Here is a 12,164-nt window from a genome sequence, read left to right as displayed (position 1 = left end):
TCGTGAAGTGCTTGGGTGGGCGGGCGGAGGTTGCAATTGATAGTCACCCAAGCCAATGATTAGCGAGATTTCCTCTTGCGGCGTGAGAAACCACCAATTGGATGGTGGCATGGAGAGAGGGGCGGGGTAAAGCGCCGAGAAGGGGGCGGGATCCCAGGCTTTGGCCCGCCGACGGTGGAGGCGGTGACTTGGCCCCGGGCGCTGCTTCTGGTGAGAAGTAAGTGGCGGCGCTGACCCGAGGGCGGCTGGGGAGGGAGGCGGAGACCGCGGGATGGGGCTGTGGAGGAGGCGGGCCGAGGGAGCCAGGCCAGAGGGGCCAGACCCACGGTCTCCCCTGGCTGTCGTCGGGCCTGGGTCTCCGGCCTTTCCTTGACGCTGTCAGGCCCGACCCCACCCCTTATCCCTGCCGCGAGGTGGGGGAGGGGAGCGGGAGAGACCCTGTGATTGGGAAGAGGAGGAAGCGGAGACCCGGCGATGGGGAGGCCGGAGACTCCGAGCCTAGGGCAAGCCTCCTCTTTCCTCTCGCTGCTGGGCCTCAGTTTCTTCTTCTGTAAAATGAGTGGGTGGGACTAGAAGCTTCCTTTCAGCTCTGAGTCTGTGATCGTACGAAGAGACTTGCTCAAGGTCACCCAGACATGTCAATCCTAGGATTCGAACCCAGGTCCCCTTGACTCCAAATCCAGAGCCTTTAACCCTACATCACACTGCAAGGTATGAGCCCTATCGCAGCGTCGCAGATGAAGAGCTGGAAGGAACTTTAGAGATCGCCTCCATTTATTAAATAAGCATTAACTCCGTCCTCAATAGTTAGCTCGGATGTCTCCTTCAGGAAGCCTTTCCAGGCCCCTCAGTTGCTAGTGTCTGTCCCTGTAAGGTTACTTTGTATCTAGCCTGTACGCGTCTTGTATGTAACTGTGTAAGTCAGTCAATAAACAGTGGAAAGTAAGTCCCGGGGGGGATGCTAATAAGTGTGGTAGAGGCCATCAAATCCTACATTGTAGTGTTATATGAGAATTACTAAGCACCATGTGCCAGGCATTGAGCTAAGTGCTGGAGATACAAAGAAAAGCAAAAGACAGTCCCTGCTCTCCAGGGTCTCACCGTCTAAAACAAGATAAATTGGAGATAAGCATCAGAGAAGGCTCTAGGATTAAGAGGGATCAGGAAATTGTTCCTGCAGAGAAGGTGGCAATTTAGCTGGGACCTGAAGTGTCTCCCTCTAAGCTCTTTGAGGGTAGGGGCTGCTTGCATTTTTTTCTTTCTATCCCAAGAAATTAGCTCAGTACCTGATACATAGTAAGGTCTTAATAAATTCTTGTTGCTTGCTTGTTTGGACTAGTACATTCCTGTCACTTTACAAAGAAAGAAACTGAGGCCCAGGGAAAGTAAGGTGACTTGTACAAGGTCACCATGATTTTAAATGGTAGAAACAGCGTTTGAGCCCAGGAACTTTGACTCTGAAGCCAGCACTCCTCCCATTATATTACATTTGCAAGGTTGCTTACAACCTTACCTGGAAGGTGACGTCAAAATCATTTTATGCAAACCCTTCATTTAGACTAAAGGACTTGTCCACAATCAGTCGATCAATAAACATTTAAATGCCTGCCCTTATTAATGGCAGGGTTGAGACTAGATTCCAGAGCTCTTGACTCCTAGTTTAGTATTCATTGCCGTAGTTATAGTGATGACTGACATTCATCTAGCATTTTAAAGTTATAAGTGCTTTACATACAATCCTATACAACAGACATAAAGACTTAGGCTTAAAATGCAGATAGATTATCCTAATAATGTCTTAGGACGTCTGAGTCTCAGCTTCTCTCTTGGTGAAAAATGAGGTGGGATTGGTTATTATAGTCCCTCCCAACTCTGACAGTCCTCCAAGCTCATGGGAGAGAGCTTCAAACCTGATTATCTTACAGATGTGACAACTAAGGTTCGGCTGGGACGTGTCCGAGGTCTCACAGGTAGCTGTGGCATGTGCTTTTAATTCCAGACAAAGCCAAGGCTCACACCCAGGTCTTATTCTGAATCTGTACTGTTTGTGGCATACCACACAGCTTCCTATTATCGTGTAATATTTTTCAGGTTTAGGCCTCCCTCATTGCTTGTCCTTTGTGAATTGGTAGTCTGACTTCCATTTCTGACTTGGATTATCCTTCAAACCTCAGTTCTAGTCCTCTGTGAGGTCTTATTGGAAACTTTCCCCCACTCTCCCTTCCCCCACAGCCCTAACTGGACATGCTTTGTCCTTTATCAAATTTCACAAGACTTTATACTCCCTATGCACCCCTCATATTCCAGTTTTCATCATAATTCATACTTCCATAGTGCTTTATGGTTTCATAGGCTTTAGAGCTAGAAGTGAGCATAGAAATGAACTAGTTGAGTGCCATCCTTTTGTGTATGTAGAAAATGAGGCCCATGGAGGGGTAGAAACTTGCCAGGATTCACTCAGATGTAAATGCCTGAATTGGGACTTGAGCTGGGGGTCTTCCGACTCCAAATCCAGGGCTCTTTCAATTATGCCGTTGCTTATGCCCTGCCCTCCTTCAGTGCCATTGGACGCCAGGTTCCCTTTGCATGATCAGGCATTCAGACTTCCTTTCCTGAATTGCTGTGCTTTACACACCTATACGTGGTCCTCCCCTGGGAGTTATATTTCCCTTTTGTGATCTCTTCATACACCCTTATATACTCATTCTATACAATTCTATATTGCCTCATAGTTTACAAAGCACTTTTCTACACAATAGTCTCGTGAGGTTGTCGGGACAGAGATTGTCATCCTTATTTTACTACAGTAGAAATTGAGATGCTCCAAGGTCATGTGACCTGCTCCCCATCTCATGCTGCTGTGGCATTCGAACCTGGTCCTCTTTCAGTCTCTGTCCAACACACTTTCTGCTCTTCTTACTGCTTCTATTATGTTTTCTTTGTGTACATGTCTTATCACCATCACCCCTAATAATACTTTGAAGATCTTTAATTTCATTGTGTGGATATTCTCTTTACTAATTCAGATTGCCCACCACCACCTACAAATTACCAGATGCAGAAAAGTCATTATCCCAGAACCAGCCTGACAATGCATCTCTCTCTCTCTGGAGTTTGCTTGGCTAACAAGTGCATAATTCATCCGTGAGCTCGTGCCCAAAGCCTTTCCAGGCTGATAGAACTGGATAAAATTTGCAGTCTGTTGCTTTGGCTTCCTTTGAGAGCCCAGGATCTCCTCCATGTTATCATGAGGAATTGGAATAGCATTTTAGTAGAGGGATTTAGATGGCAGGAAACACAGTCGTTTCTTATCCCTTGAAGTTGATGAACTACTCATGACATGTGGTTGGAGAATATGTAGCCTTAATATTTACTTGCTTGACATTCACAGCTGCTATTTGGAAGCATGTGTCCCTGGATGCTGCTCTGGGGCCTTTAGCACTTGCAGAGTGTTGGCCTCTGCTACATTTGCTTTGGGACACCAGCGGGTGGAACGTTCCTGGCTGTGAACATGACGAAGATCTTAGTAGCCAAACTGCTGTGCCTGGTGGGGGTGTTTATCCTCATGCTACTTGGCTCCATCCTACCTGTGAAGATCATTGAGGCTGATTATGAGAAAGCCCACCGCTCCAAGAAAATCCTCTCTCTCTGCAATTCTTTTGGAGGTGGCGTTTTCCTGGCCACCTGCTTCAATGCCTTGCTCCCTGCTGTGAGAGAAAAGGTAAGAATGCTTGCTTACTGGGATGGAGCAACTATGGAGGTTTTCAGCCAAATGTCCCCCAGTGATTCATTCACCAGATTTCAGAGCACCTACTATGTGCTTAAAGCTGAGCATGATGTTACAAGGGATCTAAAAGAACACAAGGCTAACTTGGGCAAAGCGCTGAACCTCTCTGGGCTTCACAGTTTCCCCATTTTTAAAATGAGGGGATTGGCAGCTTCCTTTAGGTCTCTTCTGACTTCCAGTTTAAGACTCTTATGACTAAAGTAGGGCCCCTAACCAGTATGTAGTTATCTGCTATCAGGTCTCTAAGGCTTAGCTGTCAGATCTCCAAGTTGTGCTTGTGGCCACGTTTCCTTCTTAGGTTGTCCTGGTTCCCAGCATGGAGTGGAATACAGCCTGCAATGGGCGGCCTCTTCTTGGGTCTGCCCAAGGAATTTACTGTTAGCCACAAGCCCCAGAGGAGGCACTTCCTTGTGAGTGCTTCTTTCCCTCCCCTTAGTGATCCCAGGGTTTCAGGGAAATGAAAAGGAGCTCCTCCTCCTAGCAGGTTGAGGATTCCTAGCCTGTTGATGAGCTCACAAGGACCATTTCAGCTGGAGGTCCCTTCCAGCTCTGATATTTTGTCTTCAGTGTCTAATGTTTCTTTTACTTCTGACGTTGTATAGTCTGTGTTCTAAGGATCTTTCCATTTCTGACATTTTATGTTCTGTTTCAAGGTTCCGTTAACCTCTGACATTGTATGTTCTGTTTTCTAAGTACCCTCCCACTTCTGGCATTGTGTTTTGTAAGTTTCTGTCTATGTCAAACATTCTGTTCTTTGTTTCATATTCTGAGATCTGGTTCTTGCTCTTGAGTCATTTATCTTTTAACTGGACAGCCAACACACACACACATACACACACACACACACACACACACACACAGAGCATGGTAACAATACTAGGCATTATGTGATATGCCAAATTCGTTGAGAAGACAGTAAGTCTAAAAGGGCTGTAGAAGGAGAGATCACTGTAGGCTGTGGTGTGGTGGGTTCAGGGACAGGTTCCTGAGGGGGTGGGACTTGGAACTGGGTCTTGGCAAAGGGTAGTAGGATTGTCTAGGTGGAGAGGGAAGCCTTCCAGTCAGGGGCACTGCATGAGCAAGGTGAGAATGAGTTCTGTGTTGGAAGAGGAACAACGCAGAGACTGCCCTAGCCAAGGTGGAGCGTTCATGATGAAGAGTCATGGAAGCTAAGTTTAGAAGTGTAAATACTTAGCAGAATTCCATATTTATCTTCGTACTGTCCTCCATGAAATATTCTACCTAGTTCAAAGATGATAACAATTGAGCCCATATGTCATTGATGTTGTCTACTAAGAGGTACCTTTTCCAGGCCCCAGGGGATTAAAGGGAAGCTCAGCGGGTATAATTCAGCTAGGCATCCCTACTCTGGTTTTGATCTCCTCTCCTCATTGTTTACTTCCCTAATTCTGGTGTGTATATGGGGGGTGGGGCAGCCTGAGCCTTGACCCCAGACCAACAAAGACACCAGTGAACACTTCTGCTTGGCACAGAGACACCGAGAGGTAAGAAAGTTCCAGGAGAAGATCTCATACATGCTACTGCTACAGTGTTTGAGCCTCAATTGGCCTCTCCCTGTATTTAACCACTCATTTTTAGCCCTCGTTGTTTCTTGCCACCACATATATGCTTGTTTGCTCCCTGACTGGTGAAGTGCTGGTGCAGTCAGCTGCCACTTGATTCTGTTTACTTTGGCCCCATTGTGGCAGGAGTTTCCTGGGAGATAACTGGAATGTCACTCAAGGCTCTGCCTGTGCCCTCCTCTATCTCTGTGCCCAGTGGTACCCGTTCTCCCTGAGATACTAACATGTCTTCCTGACCCCCCCCCAATCTCCTCTGTCATGTCCTCCACAGTTTACTGTTTGCCATTCTTGTGATGAGTGCTTGAGCCCTACTCACAGTATGAGACTGAAGGGGTTGAGGGCTGGCAGATTTCATCGAGGTTTTCCACAGGATGTGAGGATGAATGCGTAGAATTAGGGGGCTTTCTCTCCTTTGGATGTCCTATAATAGGAATGAGAATGTGTCAGCATTATTGGATGCATTTGTAGTTGCACTTTTTGAAAATCCTTATCTGACGACACATTATTCTTGTATATTATAGTTATTTACATATATTTCTTATCTCCCTGTTGGACTAAGCTCCATGACAGCAGGGATTGTCTTATCTCAACTTAATATTTCCCATGGTGTCTAGCATAGTACTCTGGTTCCTGGCTGCCTTTCCAGTATTTCGCCCAGTAGATGGTTAAAAAATGTTTATTGAATTGAATATCTGGTTTCCCCTCTAGAGCGTTAATTTGCCACAGAAATATCCCAGATTAACCACATGTGGAAAGTACAACCAGGTTGTTGTCTTTTTTTTTTACTATCACCACCATACTCCCCCTGGGCTATTTCCCTATGAAAGAGAGTGACTTGAATAGTCTTTGATTTTTTATGTTGTTGGTCTTGAAATTTGTAGGTTTACTTTGAAGTCAGCCAGGCTCCAGACCTCAGACCTCCTTCGACTTCTTACCCCCTACATCCAGTCAGTCCCTGGGTCCTGCTGATGCTGCCTTCACAGCTTCTCATTCATTTATTTACCCCCACTGCCCCCATCCTGGTTCACCTCCTCTACCTTGTGCCTGGATTACTGCAATGACCCTAGCTGTTTTCCTGGTTCCAGTCATCCCCCTCTCTAAGCTGTCATGGTAAATTTTTAAAAATAGTACTTGGACCCTTGTTTAAAACTCCTCAGTGCCTTGCTGTGCTTAAGCTAACTGTCTTAGCATGACCTTCAAGATCCCCCTCCCATCTTTCTAGTCTTCCATGTTCCTAGTTTCTTAAATGAACTTTCCATTCTAGCCAAAACGGTTTATTTATTATCCCCATACTATCCGTATACTTAGTATCCCATGCACATAACTTGTCATTTTTCATCTTTGATCATGGAATAGCCTTGCCCCCTCCACCTCTCCCCACCCCCTATTTACCCATATTAAAGTCCCTTTTAGGGCCTGGTTTGTATGCCACATCCTCCATGACGCCTTCCTTAGTCACCCCTCATTCATATCATTCATCAAATGAGGCATAGTAATAGATGTAAAGTGCTTTGCAAACAAAGTGCTATACAACTGTTAACTATTATTACTAGCTGTAATTGTCTTATATTGCCTTGTACTCTAGTTACTTTGGTATTTTCTTATTCCCCCTATTAGATGGCTAGTTCCTAAAGCATAGACGTTTGTACTTCTCTGAAACGTCTCACACACATTAGGGGTCAGTCCATGTTTGATGAATGAATGAATGTCCCACGATGGCCTCTCTCCAAACTAGATCTGTTGCCGTGGTGGCCTTAGTCTCAGGTGATTTCATGAGGTTGACTTCTATGTGTTGGTTTTTTATGAAGACAGACAAAATTATTTTACTTCTAAGTCTTTTATGGTTTTTCTTTTGTCCTTTGCTTCAGCTCCAAGAAGTTCTGAAACTTGGAAACATCACCACAGACTATCCCTTAGCAGAGACCATTATGCTCCTGGGGTTCTTCATGACTGTTTTTGTGGAGCAGGTCATTTTGACCTTCAGAAAGGAGAAGCCCTCCTTCATTGACCTAGAGACCTTCAATGCAGGCTCTGATGTGGGAAGTGACTCAGAGTATGAGAGCCCCTTTATTGGAAACTCCCGTGGACACAACTTTTACCCAGAGCATGGTCATCACTCCCATGGCCATGGCTTAAATGTTCAAGAGCTCTCCCGCTCCAGCCCACTCCGTCTCTTCAGCCTCGTGTTTGCTCTTTCCGCCCATTCTATCTTTGAGGGTTTGGCCTTGGGCCTGCAGGAGGAGGGGGACAAAGTCATGAGCTTATTTGTCGGTGTGGCCATTCATGAGACATTAGTGGCCGTGGCTCTGGGGATCAACATGGCGAAGAGCTCATTGCCGATGAAAGATGCAGCCAAGCTGGCTATCACGGTGAGCTTGATGATCCCTCTGGGCATCGGGATTGGCGTGGGCATTGAAAGGACCAAGGGTGTGGCCAGCAGCGTGGCCTCAGTGCTGCTACAGGGCTTTGCAGGAGGAACTTTCCTTTTTGTGACCTTCTTTGAGATACTGGTGAAAGAGTTAGAAGACAAGAATGACCGTCTCTTGAAAGTTCTCTTTTTGGTGTTGGGCTATGCAGTGCTGGCGGGACTGGTTTTCTTCAAGTGGTAGCTGCAGTGAGAACCCTTCCATGGAGGCTGCAGGAAAGGTAGAGCCCAAATCTGAAGGATGCACCTTGCTCTCCCCAGCAAAGAGGAAGAACTGCCGCCCGTGAGCAGCTTGTACAGAAGAGGGAGTGTTTCCTCAAGCCCATTGCTCAATGTCCCTGCACAGTGGGTCTTCAGGTGGTGCTGAGCGTGTGGTTTGCCTGTGTATGCTTATGAGTTAGAGCTTGATGTCTGGAGGGTATCTACAGCCTGGCAGAGAGTTTTCCTGTCAGTTGTAATATTGCCCTTCAACTTGTATGTGTGTGTGTGTGTGTGTGTGTGTGTGTGTATCAGTTGTGTGTGATACTGTTTACTTTTGGTGAAAAGCAATGTGACCTCATAACTGAAGAACACAAAGGAGACAAGAGACATAAGTTGAGATGAAGGCTGAGGAACAGATTGGGTTAACATAGCATGTAGACACCCCATTTCTCTCTCTTCCCTCCCCTCCCCTCCTTTACTCTCCCTTTCTCCCTCCCTCCTCCTCCCTATTTCCTCTCCTCCCCCTCTCCACCCCCTTCCTTTTTCCCTTTCCCTTTCTCCCTGTCCTCTGGATTAGAATCAGCATCATTAACACATGGACATTCCAGGTCTTTGGCCTGATTTAGACCCGACCCCTCAGAAGTCTCCTCATCTTCTGTTTTAATGTCTTCTGGCCATCCTGGCCTCAGTGATCCAGGAAAAGCATTATTGTTTGGGTTTAGGTAGAAAATCCCAATAGCAGAAGTCACCAGGAATGCAGTAGGGTTACTGCTTGGGCACTTTGCTCGCAAGCAGGCCGGCTTAAGGTCATTTACTGGCTGTTAGATGGAGTGTGCTCCGCTTGCTGAGGTTTTATGCTTACTACTGATAGGAAAAAGGGAAGGAGGGGCTGTACACATTTTCCTTCCTTGTCCTAGATTTATCAGCTCGTGTGTTCTGTTTCATGCTCTCTTGCTGATTTCACAGAAATTCTCCTTCCTGCTGGTGACTCGGGGCCACCAGCTTATTCCAGTCAGTCAGGAGATGTCGATGAGCTCTGTGAGGGGCCCAGCCACAGCCACGTACCTGGTGGTCACCTAGTTTTACCAAGAGGGCACAAGTGGTATAGAGTGCCCAGGAAATAGAACTTGGAGGCACCTGAGAAGATGAAAGGGAACGGAGGTTGTGTTCCTCAGAAACTGTCAGGACATGGCTCAGGCATCCTTATCGACTGAGAATCAGTAAATGTTTGTGTACAGAGAGCTCTTGGTTTTAATTGCACCAAAGACCTGAGCTAATTCATCTTTGTTGGAATAAATTGGTTTGCAGGCTGCGATGGACACAGCTTCCCGAACGCTGATTAGAAAGTGGCCCAGCCTGGTAGTTCTAACCCTTGCAGCCTCTTTAATTTCCTTCATGTTTTGTTTCCCTAGTTTTTGGGATCAGGCATTGGCCTATTCGTTCACTCCACATACTCCCCACAAAAAAGAACTCCACCAAAACCCCAAACCCATAAGTTGAACTACGCCCATCTCTTCAGGGGCTAAAAGGGCCTGGGAAATAGATTGAGATAGACTTGAGGCTCCCCTAGTTCCAGCCTTTAGAGCTGCTCTGTTGGTTTGCTACGCTGAAATCAAGGAACTAGTGTGAAGAATCCACTCCTGAGGGGTCTCTGTCCTGTTTGGCTCCCAGTGATCTAATTTTCAGGGCCTAAACTTTGCCTTTCATATCTGTTTTGATGGAAAGGCTCTGGGCTAGGACACCAGAAGGCCAGACACTGCTAACGGCTTGCTATGGGACCCTTTGGCAGGTGACTACCGCAGTCTGAGCCTCCTAATCTGTAAAAAGAAGTAGACGGACCAAAGGAGCTGCTCGTTCTAATAGTCAAATGTGTTCTGACTTCCCTTCCAGGGCTAATCGTCTGTATTCTTCATTCCAAGTTCTCTTCAGTCTCTGACATTCAAAATCTTTAATCCCGTTAAGCTTTCACAGTCTGTTCTATGTTTTAAGCTAACTTAAAACGTAGTCCCTTAAATCAGTTCTAACCCCTGATTATTGGTGCCACCCTCACCAGCTGTCAGCACTAGTAAAAACTATTCAGCCAGTATTTGTTCACCTATTTTCATGGGAGGCAGTGGGTGAGGAAAGGAGGCAGACTGCAGCGATGCCATTCTTCCAGCCCATGAAGAGGAAAGATGTCTTTCCTTTTAGAGACCTCCACTCCAGAGGATGCAGATGCTTTCCTTTGGGTATTTTTGCTTTACATACATTGTATTTTCCCTCCACCCCTCCCTCTTCTGCTACCTATTCCCTCAGTAGAAGATGAGAAGATAAAGCCGGCCAGATGTGACTTCAGTTTGACCAATGTCAGCAGTTGGGGCCTGTGTGTTAATTTCCTAGTGATGTGTTGTAGTCCATCGTTCCCCACCCTGATCTTTCACATGCTCCTGAGCTCAGTGGTTGGTTCACAGTTGTTTATCATGGGCCAGGATTTGTGCCAACGTAGACTAATTAGTTACCTTAACTTTTTCCAGGATGTAAATAGTAACTCTCCAGTTGCAGGACTGCTTTAGATCAGTTAGACCTGAATGAGCATAAGCCCCAGGGAGGAAATGACCCTTGGAGCAGGTGGCTTTTTGGCGTTCTACTCTGCTTCCTTCCTTTTTGTTCCCTCTCCTGAACCATCACAGAGGAGCCTGGGGATTTAGGGAGTTGTCCTTCGAAGCTTTTTCGATAATTGTAAATAATACAGAACTCAATAGTGACTCTTCTTCAGATTTAGTGGGCAACTGTAAATAGGTATTTATATGAACTGCCCTCCAGACTGTTATTCCTCATACCTTTGCTCCTAAACCCCAGGGTTGATGTTAGATATTACTGCGATTTAGTGGTGTTTTGTGTGTTCACATGATGTTTTGATGTTTTCGTTGGACTCTCCTGAGACAGCTCTGCCAACCCCATGCTTGGAGCATCCTTATTTTAGGTGTCAGGAGGAGGATACACCCTTCCTTCTTTGTTCTTCAACAAGTAAAGCACAATGTGGCCTTGGAGTACTTATTATGTTCTTTGAACTCTCCTCAGACAATGACCAGTGACCACTACTCTTTGATACCTTTGAGCAGCCTCTATGTCACTAGGTGAATCCTTCTGTCTGGAGCTTTAGGTGAGAGATTCAGAGGCTGACCTGGGGGCAGCTGAATGGGGGGAGCTGCTAAGGGGTGGCTTGGGTTTTTTGTTGAAGAGGGTGAAAGGGAAGAAGGGTCTGGCTCTTCTCCTGGCTGGCAGAGAATCAGGTGCTGCCTTAAGGAGTCCAGACACAGAAACAGAGGTTCTGGTGGAAAGCCACTTGTGCCAGTTCCTGCATGACAGCATCACAAGGTGGCACTGTATCATGAAATGGGCAAAGCCCGCCAAGCAAGAATTCTGAGTGGGTTTTTCTGGCTTTTTAAGAACTCAGAGAAGCAAGTTTCTTCAGTCCAGAGGATCTATTTGCTTGTTAGCTCATGAGAAGTTACAGGATTAATCTGCCATGGTGGCTCTTAGCTGCTTTATTCCCCTGCTCTGGATCAGAGACTCAGAAGATGCTTTCACCCTCTGGAGGAGGGAGCCACATGGGCAGAACTGCCTCCACTCACCTCCGTACAGTTGTGGAGACGTTGTCAAGTCACTGGAGTGTAGGGGAGGCACCTTGGGACTGCCAGGAAGCTTGTTTACCCTGTTGGAAGCTCACCTTCCCTGCAGTTGGCCTATTTACCCCATGGATCATCTGAATCAGCACAGATAACTTCTCCTGCAGAGCTGGCCCAGCTTCCCTCCTGGTGCTTTTGCTGTTTGATCGGTTCTTACTGAAATCACACAGGCCCAGCACCATGTTCAGCCTCCTCCACCCTTAGTAGAAAGACACTTCACCTTTCTGGGCCTCATCTGTAAAACAAGGGGGGGTTGGGTTACATGATCTCTAAAGTCCTTTCCAACCCTAAAAATTTATTATTCTGATTCTGTAATTCTCTGTTTTATTTCCTGTACATATTAAGGAGTGAATATGAAGTTCTTTCCAGAACCAAATTACACATTTGTGTTTATATGTGGTGTCTGGAAGTATGTGTGTAGTGTGTAGTTGCATGTGCACATGTCCCCACAAAAAGAGCCTTTTCAGCATTGTGTAATGATGTGTTTATCCTAGCCAGCT

At 46.3% G+C, this 12,164-nt stretch overlaps 1 protein-coding gene across 1 annotated transcript; it reads left to right on the top strand.

Annotated features, from left to right (window-relative positions):
* The first annotated feature begins 3,391 nt into the window (after positions 1-3,391).
* On the top strand, positions 3,392-12,059 carry SLC39A3 (solute carrier family 39 member 3). The gene is made up of 2 exons (XM_036740878.1): positions 3,392-3,721; positions 7,239-12,059. Exons 1-2 carry the CDS (start codon positions 3,512-3,514, stop codon positions 7,977-7,979), a joined length of 951 nt encoding a protein of 316 aa, XP_036596773.1. The 5' UTR covers positions 3,392-3,511; the 3' UTR covers positions 7,980-12,059.
* The last annotated feature ends 105 nt before the right edge of the window (positions 12,060-12,164 follow it).

This window comes from Trichosurus vulpecula, chromosome 1 (assembly GCF_011100635.1).
Source record: "Trichosurus vulpecula isolate mTriVul1 chromosome 1, mTriVul1.pri, whole genome shotgun sequence".
Classification (NCBI taxonomy): Eukaryota; Metazoa; Chordata; class Mammalia; order Diprotodontia; family Phalangeridae; genus Trichosurus; species Trichosurus vulpecula.
This window is presented reverse-complemented; position numbering and strand designations above follow the sequence as displayed.

Excerpts from the sequence above, each read along its gene's own strand:
- SLC39A3 (XM_036740878.1), top strand. The coding sequence starts at position 3,512 with ATGACGAAGATCTTAGTAGCCAAACTGCTGTGCCTGGTGGGGGTGTTT. Across the intron at positions 3,722-7,238 it reads TCCCTGCTGTGAGAGAAAAG|CTCCAAGAAGTTCTGAAACT; the intron begins GTAAGAATGCTT and ends CCTTTGCTTCAG.